This window comes from Ipomoea triloba, chromosome 1 (genome assembly GCF_003576645.1).
Source record: "Ipomoea triloba cultivar NCNSP0323 chromosome 1, ASM357664v1".
Classification (NCBI taxonomy): Eukaryota; Viridiplantae; Streptophyta; class Magnoliopsida; order Solanales; family Convolvulaceae; genus Ipomoea; species Ipomoea triloba.
Genome location: NC_044916.1, coordinates 37,756,868 through 37,767,745, shown reverse-complemented (window position 1 = coordinate 37,767,745; position 10,878 = coordinate 37,756,868). Strand labels below are relative to the sequence as shown.

Genomic DNA, 10,878 nt, shown 5'->3' with positions numbered 1-10,878 from the left:
GAGAGAAGAAGAGCTGATGATAATCTGAACAGACACCCCTTGCCTACTATACTACCTAGGCTGACAGATACTCAGATTTGAAGCTGATTGTTCATACAAATTAAGAGCAGAAATAACTAGCAAGTAGTAAGCTAGCTATATGAACTTTAGTGCAATAACCAAAATGCAACAAGTTATAACACAAGTTTATATTGCAATAACAGCTCTTATAAGTTCTAAGAATGTCTAGCTTGAAAAAGTTGAAAATCTAAAGACAAATTTGCCTCGACAACTAGCCACGAATGCGGAGCACAGAAACACAGCCAAAATGAAGAATCATCCTGAGCCAAAATAGGTAAAGAGCCTTAAAATATCCCCTTGAGGAGATTTGCTGCTGTGGAGATAGCTGCTCCAGTTATAGCACACTGGATCACGTGATCATGAGAATGATCTTTTGTGGTCATAGCCAGTGCTGCTCCAGTGATGGCTCCAGCCAAAGCGCTATTTCTCTGAGAACAAAAGCGAACTCATGCATTAATTGGCATTTTTGAATTGCCAAACAGATTGCATATCTTAGCAGCTAGCTAGACAACATATTATCAAATCAGAAAGCATACAAGTAAACAGAGATAGGAAAGTGTACCCAATCATGTACTCCTTGAGCCTCCCTTAGCCCATAGGTAAGACCAGAATACACACCTGCAGCAAACCCTGCACAAACAGAAGACATGTTATCCATTCTGCCCTCAAGGATGTTAGATGGTTAGCCATCTCTTGTGTGATCATGATAAAAAAAAATGTCATCTAGATTAGCAGAAGCCACGCTACTTGTTAAGACCAAGTGGCTAAAGGACTCCTTTCCTTAAATAGTTCACAATTAAAGCATTTCAAACAAAGTCAAGTCAATTTTGAGACAGCGGTACAAAAAGAGGGTTGGGGGAATGAAATAGCCTGCCTTACCCCATTGCATAGACTGTTTTCCAGTGTTTTTTATCTGCAAATATTGGAAAAAGAACATTAATCTTTCTCCTGTCTTGTAGTAAACTGTTTGTTTGTTTGTTTGTTAACTGTCTCCAGTGTACACACAAACTATTATCAATCTACACATGTTGAGCTATATAAACAAGAATCAATTACATATTAATTGATTATATATTATATATAACAAAAATCCTCACATTTATTAGCTAATACATCTCCGCTCTGTCAAATGGAGAAAAAAGAGAGGAGACTAAATGAATACAACAATGACACAGAAAGGAGAACAGCTCACCAAGGCCTCCACGGAGTTTTTGTTGTTTTCCCCTGTGCATTATAACCAAAAAAAAAGGGTATTAGGGTAACATCTGACAGCATGAAGCACTTGAAATATTATTGTTGTCTGAATTTTTTCAGGAATGAGCAAGTTATGTATGCAGATTAATGCAAACCCAAAATAAAGTTAATCACGTACTGAATTTATTACCAGTATCCATGCATGCATCTCTAATAAGCTAAGTATCAACATATCATCTACTGACTACAGGGTTGTTACATAATCCATGTGGTGTACTACATACTCATCATCATGTCTCATAAAAGACGTACCTTTAAGGACTGACGCAAATGTATGATGCTTCTTGACACCACCAATCTCCGGCGGGATGCCGGTGGTATCTCCACTTGCACCTGATTCATACACATACATACATTTAATTAGTTCAAAGCTCTCCTTGCCTGGCCTGCATCAAAGTCATTAAATAGATACAAAGTAAGTGTAGCATTCAATTCCTCACCTTCAACAGCCGTGAAGTAAGCCTCACGAGCTACGGCTTGAACAGCACCAATCTATCACGCCGCAACAATTAATTAATTAATTAGCACCTCTATATACATTACAATTACATACACCACAGATACAACGTGCAAAACAAGAAAGTTGTTTGTTGAACCAGGCATCAAAATGTTAGTCCGATCACTTTACTTAGAATGAATAGTGGGCGGTTATGGATGAAACAGAAAGCAATAACTAACCCCTGCAGCTTTGACGAAACTATCAACAATACGGTTAAGGAGAGGATGACCCAGATCAAAAAGTCCACCATGGTCCAAGCTCCGGATTTCATCCTCCACTGTACAACGAACCTCCAAATTAGTCGCACTCATTCTTCACACCCCTTGGCCTTGGATAAAACAGCGCAAACAAATCGACTTTACCTCAGCGTGAATGAATAAGAGCCCAGCTGAGTGAGTGAAATGGGAACAAGAAGAAGAAGAAGAAGAGGTGTTCTGTTCAGCGGTGGAGGACACGTGGAGGGAATGGCTGGAGTACGTGTTGGCCATTGAAGCAACCGCCTTTCTAGCTTCGTGGCAATTGAGGAAGAGGATGATGATCACTGATTCACTGATCAGTTCCAATTTTGGGCTCTCTTTAAAAATGTGAAAAGCCCATTAACGAACTTCATTGATGGAATGATGGCCCAATTGCCCCACTTGTAAACCGTTAAACCCCTCCTTACTCCTCATACTACAACCATAAACCTGAGAGGCTCTGAGACACGGGACTCCCACATCAAACCTACATGTTTATGCACATTCTTAGTGCATTTGTATGTGTTCATTTCAAAATTGGCAGTAATGTTTCTTGCTTTTCATAGCTTCTCCTTTGCTTAGATTCAATTTGGCATTTACAATTGCCTCAGCTTCATACATAAAAAAATCCTAAAATCGAAGCACAATGCATTTTGGAAGTTAAGACCTGTCTGTCTGGAATTACATAATCCACTCTGAATCACTTAATATGGTATGGCCATTATGCAAATAGACTAATACCAATTACAACACAATGAGAAAATGTTAATAAACAAGAGTCATATGGTAACCAAAACTGCCCACTCAATACATAAATAAGCAAACTGTTAATTTCATCCCATAACCAAAATACAATCATCATAGCAGTGATAGCACAGTTAATATTAGATAAGCACCATTGAACCAACATCATAATTCGTAACTACTGAGGAAGGCAAAACTTGCAGGACAAAAGGCTGTCTTGTTGTATAATTACCAAGAGTATCCTTGAATTAGATTGTTACAATAAGCAACAGCTTGTTTCACAATATAGATTATAAATGAAAATTATAAAGCATTATACAGGCTACAACACCCCAGAACAATTAGATAATAATGCTAATGACAAAGAATACAGCCCCTTCTAACATACTACATGCACAAAAAAGCAGCCTTTGTAGTATTGGAGGAAGACGAATAATATAACATAACCTATCATCATAACTATATTGGAAGGCAGTAAGCAAAACCATGAACAAAACACATTAACAGAAAAGGAGCAATTTTTCAAGCCATATTGTCAAAAATATAAATCAAGTATCTCATACATAATGATAACACAAACGACATTGAAAACTTAATTCAAAAAAGGGTGTATAACAATTTGCCAGCATTCCTTCTCTAATAATTCTAAGAAACAATCTCATATAACATTATGATATTCTTGGAAACTAGAGTGTTATCTACTCCTCATCAGCGGAGCCCTCTCCACTCTTGTTGTTGTGCTTTCTGGCATACCTCTGGTTCCTCAAGAACTTGGGATCCATCTGCATATAACCAACAAAAAAATCACTTTTAATCAAAATAATTATTAATATAAGACAAATAATATATAAAAATGATCCTGCAAGCAGCAAATAATCAAAGATCAAATATGATGAAAATGAACAGTTTATATGCCATAAGGGAGATCAAACCGACCCCTTTGGTGGAGGTATGGCGGTGCTTTCTGGGCTTCTTGATGCCATTTTTGTGGGCCTTGTAGGACTGGTTGTGAGCTGTGTGGTTCTTCGACTTCGCCATTTCTGCTTCTGTACACAAAGAGCAACTCTAAATCGAAACTTCAACGTTACTGTATAAGGAGATAGCGAGAGAACGAAAGGGGGAAATTAATGAAGAAAAACTTACCTAGAGTCGATTGCTAGGGTTCCAACAGTTGCAGCGAAGTGATGGAAGACTAATCTCCCGTTTTCTGCGTTTTAAATTGGAACCCTAGCCTAATTTGGGCCTTGAACGAGCTAGTGCCATGCGGTCCACTTCGTATTTGTTGATACTTAATGGATCTGCTTATTCTTATCTTTGGGCTCGTATGGCCGACTAGGATTGGATAAGGGCAAATTATTGCCTAGACCATGGTCCACACCAAAAATAAAAAGTACATTATTTTTGTACTGAAGGTACATTATTTTTGTATTGTAGGTACATTATTTGATAGTATATATCAAATAATGTACTTTCAGTACAAAAATAATGTACCCTAAAATAATGGACCTACATTACAAAAATAATGTACCTTCAGTACAAAAATAATGTACTTTTTATTTTTGGTCCACACAACTGTGTGGACCATGGTCCATGCAATAATGATTGGATAATAAGTCATTATCGCTTTAGTTAAGTTTTAACTTCAAATTTTTATACTAATGGAAGGTTACAGGTTCGAGTCTCATTCTAATCAAAGATGTTGACATATAGATGTTACGGATAAATTTAGACTGTAATCACACAAAAAATTGAGTAAATTTAATCTTGAAAATTGAGAGTTAACATCAAACTGTGTGCACAAGTTGAGTCAGACATCAATACTCGTGAAAAGTAATATTATTTCTTCATGAAATATTATTGTCTTTCTAATTTTATATGCCTAGTTTGATTAATAGGCCTGACTAATTCTATGGGTTTAATTTGATAAAATTAAATATTTTGTCGGAGAAAAAGATGAGAATTTTCGGTTTGCTTGTGATGTTTGGGGAGTACACAAACATAAATATATTCCCAAAGGTCAGCTGATGACACGCACCACCCAATGTGTGCTCGCCACGAGGTAACTGATCACTCCTAGTCATCTTATTAGGCGTCGACTTGGGGGGTTAAGTGTATACAAAATGAGTTAGAGGGGGTGAAATGTAAAATTTAGTGACTTGGGGAGGGGGCAAAGTGTTATTTTTTTCCCGGTTAAACCAGTAACCCGGTCAAGCCTTCGCCGTTGTATATAAATCACCAAAATTAAAATACAATGTTCCACCGAGGCGAGTACAAACTTTTCTTCTTTTCTCTCCATCTATCTCTGCCGTTTTTCTCTGACTAATTGCCGTCTGGTTCTGCCGGTGAGTTTGTTTGCTAAAAACCGAGAGGAGAGATGTTTCTATTGGATTGGTTTTATGGAATATTGGCGTCGCTAGGGTTATGGCAGAAGGAGGCAAAGATCCTATTTTTGGGCCTTGATAATGCAGGCAAAACGACGTTGCTTCATATGTTGAAAGACGAGGTCAGATTCCACTCTTTATCCTTATCAAACGACAAGGAAATTATTTTCTAATGAATATTGTTAGCGTGGGATAGGAAATTGTGAAGAACAAAGTTGTGATGTTAATATTGAGTGATTTTTTTTCATGGCATATCTTCCTCGTTGTTGTTGCTTGGGGTGTGGTGGGGTGGGTATTATTTAGTGTGTTTTATCTATTTCGCAGAAGATGTTTCATTTTGGTGTTTGGAATTGAATTGTTGCAGAGGTTGGTGCAGCATCAACCAACACAATACCCAACGTCAGAGGAGCTAAGTATTGGGAAAATTAAGTTCAAAGCTTTTGATTTGGGCGGCCATCAAATTGCTCGAAGAGTCTGGAAAGATTATTATGCCAAGGTGAATAACTGTTGCTTCTACACATGGGGTATTTGCAATTTGATGTTTGGATTGGAATTATGAGCTTGATTTGGAGTGCTTATGTTTTTTGTGTGGAAAATTTTGTTTCATGTAAGAGAAAAAGTAACATGTTTGTCTATATTATGATGGTTTATTGGTTTGAACTGGATATTGATATTAATTTTGAAGAAAAGAGAAGAGAGAAAGGAGGTGAACTAAAAATTTACTGGGGGGGCTTAAGTTATCACAAGAAACATATGTCTAGCTAAAGGGCTTGTGTATTTGATTGAAATGTGTGGAAGAATAGAACCTGCCTAACACACACCTACAATGATTGGTATGAAGGCTTAATTAAGTGTAAACAACCTGGATCTTAGGGTCTGCAAGAGCAATTTTCAAAATCTCTTATCTTTACATGTGTGTTTTTCCCTTTAAGCTGTATGTATGCTTTTAATTGCTCTGTGCAACTTTTTGCAAAGTACTCTTATTTCACTAACATTTTCTTTTCATTCGATAGCTCAAAGGTGAAGTGTGTGTGTATAAGGAAGATTAGAATATTAGATGTTGTGTATTCTTGCATATAATATAATGACTTTTGAGCAGTGCAATCGCTATAATAGAAGAATCATAGAAACATACTTGGATGTGAATTGCTTAGAAAAGTTAATTAATTCTTAGCTTATTTTTGTTTGATGGGGACCAGTTTAATTAATAAATTTCTCTCATACAGGTGGATGCTGTTGTGTATCTTGTTGATGCATATGACAAAGAGAGATTTGCAGAGTCAAAGAAGGAACTGGACGCACTGCTCTCAGACGAGTCATTGGCGAATGTCCCGTTTCTTATTCTAGGGAACAAGATTGACATACCATATGCAGCTTCAGAAGATGAGCTGCGATATTACTTGGGCTTAAGCGGTGTCACAACTGGAAAGGGCAAGGTTAATCTCGCTGAATCAAATGTCCGCCCAATCGAGGTTTTCATGTGCAGCATTGTGCGGAAGATGGGATACGGTGAGGGCTTTAGGTGGATGTCTCAGTACATCAAGTAGGAAAGTGGTGAGAGTTTTTAATTTTTCTTTTCTGTAAAATCATCTTAGACTTAATTTGTGGGTCGGTAGAGTAAAATTTGTGTGTTACATCTTCCTAGGCCTAGGGTGATATAATCTGAAACCAATAAGGTGTGTGTGTTTTCTGGTTAATATCAATTGGTCGAGTACCTGATACCACTTGTTGGCTATGCAATTTACTCTTTGATAATTTGTCTCAATGTAGTCACTAGACAGCCAGCGTTTGTTTTACCAACTTGTACAAGGATAGTTGCAAACATTTTATCCAGAAAATCATTACTTTTTACAAGGGTAGGACAATATATAAATTTTCTAGTTTAGTACATAATTGAGGAGCCAAGCACCTAATAAGATCGATCTACAACTACTGTCCCCTTGTTTTTTAATTAAAAATATTGAAAAACAAGATTACTGCCTTCTTCACCTATGAATTTACAAGGTCTTCATAGTAAACCAACCCGCACCCATGCTTCCTTTCCAGCACAAAGTTACTCTTATCCCATGTAAGTATCAGTAGGATCAAGAAACTCTTCGTATTCCAGCTGCATAACAAAGATCGATTTTAAGTTAATTGGACCAATAATTTCGAAACGTTAAGGGTAATTAAGTTGCTTACTGATGCTGTGTTGTGTTCTAACTTCATCCTTCTATATTCTTCCTGTGCTTTCTTTGAACGAAACATGGCCTGAACCCGTACAACAGCCCTCTCAACACGCTCCTCCGCTTGCTTCCGGCTTGCTCGGAAGAAATCCTCCTCGACAACATCGTTGTCTTGTTTTTGGTTTTCAGTTGTATCAGTGGTTTCTGCAACCTGAAGTCCACGGAACCCTTTTCTCTTCAAACGCCAGCGTAAGATTGCCTTTTCAAGCACCCCAACAGACCAAACAATCTTTCTGTACTGCCTCCGGACTTGGTAACCACGGAAGACAGACTGCAATGGAGGGCATAAGTTTAAAACTTTAAATAGCATGCCATACAATACATAGGTTTTCATTTTATTCAAACTTCACATAAGTAGCTATTGAATTTTGGAATCTGTAACTTCTTTAATCACGTGCAATCTAAACAGCAATGAATCTTGACATTATCACCACATAAAGAAAAGCAAATCTTGTTAACCATCCATCTCTCATAATGAGGTAAGTGAAGAGTGGAACCATCAATCCTACAAAATTATTACTCCTAAATCCTAATTGACCGATAAGATGGTCCCACCCCGCCATATTGAGTTGAATAGGTTAAGCAGAGAATTGAAAACAACTAAGTTTTCTTAGTCAGAACATTATCAGTTAATATCCAATCCACACACATACCTACAGTAGAGTAGTTTGCTTTATTTATACCAGGGAGCAAAGAGCAAAAGAAAGTGATCTTACCTGAATTTTGGTTGCCTGGCGGCGCATGTTAAGAAAATCTTTCCGTATCTTCCAAGTTCGAAACCTATACTGGATTCTTGCAGCAGCAGCTATCTTTTTTCTTGAATCATATTTGCGAAAAGCATGTTGGATCTTCATTGCTGCAATTATACTGCGGGCTTCACTCTCTGGAGTTGAAGTTTCAACTTGCTGCTTCCGCAATTTGAAGGAGTGTTCCCTGAATGCAGACTGTATACGTGCAGCAGCATCAGCAGCTGTGCGATAAGCTGCCAGAGTATCTTTCAATTCCATGTCCTCATCGATGTTCCCATAGTTACCAGAATCAGATGCAGGCTGAAGTGAACCACTAGCATTGCCAGCCAGAGTCATATCATTAAATTGTGCAACTAGAGCCTTTTCTGCAAGATAAGCTCCTAAACCCTCATAGCCATTTTTGGATGCAAGATCAGCTGCAGTACATCCACTAGGGTTTTCAGAAGAGGGATCAGTGACCATAGATGGCTTTGCCCCAGCAGATAAAAGAACTGCAACCATTTTTTCCCTACAAGCAAATATTTAACCATTTTGATAGGTATTGTGTAATAATAGGACATAGATGTATTTACTGTACAGCAGATAGCATTGCAAAATACGTTCTGTAATTTGTCATCACAATTCAGTATAATCAACAAGAATGTCAGGAATAACAAAAACAAAAGTAATCCAATCTTGACGATTCAATGCTAAGCCAATATCAAAAGCACATTGATCACTGATTGATTCAAAATCAAAGAGTAATACTGTACCTGCCATAATATGCAGCCCAATGAAGAGCAGTCCATCCAAATTTGTCTCTATAATCCAATGATAAGCCTGACCATTTATATGGATAGATAGCCCATGTGTAGCCTAGAATAGCACACAAATGGATAACACTTTGACCTTGCTCATCACGCTCTGGGATTTTACACCCTTCAAGAATTCTTTCCAACAGCCACTCCTGTAGCTTGGTATGCAGAGACAGCTCAAACAATTGGTCTTTTGCTTGTGGGAAAGAGAATTCATTGTTATCAATTGATTTGGTTAAATTTGTCCAATTGCTGGTAATGTGAGAACATTTATGAGCAAATATTTTAGCACCTTTTTGGGCATCTTGTGGTATTTTACTGGATAATATATTAAGGCTCTTAGGTGTAGCAAAGAGCAAGTGTGCAAGCCGCATTTGAGCTCTTAATTCTTCCCAGTGATGCTTAACCACTGAAGGGGTAGTGGTGGATTTAGGCATCTCAGGAGCTCGAAATTCAAACGTTATCACTTGACTGATGGGGTTATATCCATCAAAACTCAAATATAGGCTAACCAATCCGGGAGTTTGAGGTGAAAGTAAACATCGATATACCCCAGATTGGATAACCTCTGCAGGTACAGGAGTATCTCCACAGACGCAAAAAAGATTGGATATTGCTAGTTGCGACTGTCCTCCAAGAAAATGCCCAATCACTAATATCTGCAATGATAAGTAGTAAATTTTAATTGTGGTCATAACCAATTAGTAAAAGAAATTACGGCATATGAATGCATATATGTAGAAACTAGAAATTAAGTTGTATGGTTCCTAGACACAGTATGACATTATTTACTTTTAATATTACATAGATAGGAACAACATTGAGACGTAGTACTTCCTTTGCTCTTTCTAAAAACCACTGTCTTAAAAGATGGCTAATCATGGTAAACACAATTTCTCACATAAGAGTACTTTTACTCTTTTAATTGGTTTATACTCTTTTATGTCTCTCCTGTTGGAATGATATTATTCAACTCTTTTTTCATGCAGTATGTGTGAGGCCAGGTAGGGGGAGCTTTCTCTTTCCAGAGTAAGATCATTAATAGACAATCAAATGTCTGGTAGCAAAGACAATGGTCATTTGCAATTTACAGAGCAAAAAGTGGAGAATGCACAAGTATCAAATTTCATAACTGGAAATACATAGATGTAACTCGTCTAAAGACCAGATTGAAGTCAAAAAGTGTTAGGTATATGGAGAACTAAATTTAGGTCATTTTCTATGTTCAGTAAAATGACATTGGAAATAATTGGTATTGCTCACATCTGTGTAAAAGGAGATAGATAAAACGTTGGGAAAAGAATCAAGAAAGCTTTTCAAGAAAATTGAATACTTTGCATGATAGATATTGTAGCAAGTTAGCAAAACATGATTACTATAAAGCAAAAGAACCTTTGTTTCTTCAGTTGAAAAAGCCCATGCAGGTGAGACATCTGTTATGTTGAAAATGTGCTCCTGTGCAGATGACTTATTATCAAGACTTGGTGATGGGAAAGATTGATAACCGGGCAAAGTTGCAGGCTCAAGTGATGGATCATCTACAGATCCGGGAGAATCTGCAGCTATCATGTAGTTTATCCATTTTCCAAAACTGTCCTGACTTTGGAGACCATCCTTACTTGGATTATCAAAATCAATCCTCTGAGAATATGAAGTCATTTGAGCATTCAATGTCTGAGGCACCACATCATTTGGAATGTTGAAATTAATTGAATTACTAATGGACATTTGCCCAGGCAAATTCTCTAAAGGTCCTACTGCTAATTTGTCAGCTGATAGATTGTCAACCTGCAAGTAGACATCAGTAGCCACATCAAGCTACCAATAATAGAAAATGAACATACTCTGTAGAAGAAAAAAAAAAAAAAAAAAAAAAAAAAAAAAAAAAAAAAAAAAAAAAAAAAAAAAAAAAAAAAAAAAAAAAAAAAAAAAAAAA

General features: G+C 37.1%; 3 protein-coding genes across 3 annotated transcripts in view; 1 reads left to right on the top strand and 2 right to left on the bottom strand.

Annotated features, from left to right (window-relative positions):
- Nucleotides 1–155: 155 nt before the first annotated feature.
- LOC116000958 (outer envelope pore protein 16-2, chloroplastic-like) lies at nucleotides 156–2,314 on the bottom strand. Its single transcript, XM_031240839.1, has 7 exons — nucleotides 1,993–2,314; nucleotides 1,755–1,806; nucleotides 1,567–1,647; nucleotides 1,253–1,284; nucleotides 940–973; nucleotides 623–690; nucleotides 156–488 (listed from the first exon to the last, which is right to left on the bottom strand). Exons 1-7 carry the CDS (start codon nucleotides 2,122–2,124, stop codon nucleotides 345–347), a joined length of 543 nt encoding a protein of 180 aa, XP_031096699.1. The 5' UTR covers nucleotides 2,125–2,314; the 3' UTR covers nucleotides 156–344.
- A 2,720-nt stretch (nucleotides 2,315–5,034) lies between these two features.
- Nucleotides 5,035–6,898, top strand: LOC116000487 (GTP-binding protein SAR1A-like). The gene is made up of 3 exons (XM_031240579.1): nucleotides 5,035–5,296; nucleotides 5,539–5,670; nucleotides 6,401–6,898. The coding sequence occupies exons 1-3, from the start codon at nucleotides 5,168–5,170 to the stop codon at nucleotides 6,719–6,721; spliced, it is 582 nt and encodes a 193-aa protein (XP_031096439.1). The 5' UTR covers nucleotides 5,035–5,167; the 3' UTR covers nucleotides 6,722–6,898.
- Nucleotides 6,899–6,989: 91 nt separating this feature from the next.
- Nucleotides 6,990–10,878, bottom strand: part of LOC116000476 (calmodulin-binding transcription activator 5) — an 8,378-nt gene continuing 4,489 nt past the window's right edge. Inside the window, exons 9-13 of the mRNA XM_031240568.1 lie at nucleotides 10,335–10,730; nucleotides 8,901–9,601; nucleotides 8,116–8,656; nucleotides 7,356–7,670; nucleotides 6,990–7,281 (exon numbers count right to left, since the gene is read on the bottom strand). Of these exons, the coding sequence (XP_031096428.1) occupies nucleotides 7,234–7,281; nucleotides 7,356–7,670; nucleotides 8,116–8,656; nucleotides 8,901–9,601; nucleotides 10,335–10,730 (2,001 nt within the window). The 3' untranslated portion in view covers nucleotides 6,990–7,233. The remainder of the gene's footprint in view (nucleotides 7,282–7,355; nucleotides 7,671–8,115; nucleotides 8,657–8,900; nucleotides 9,602–10,334; nucleotides 10,731–10,878) is intronic.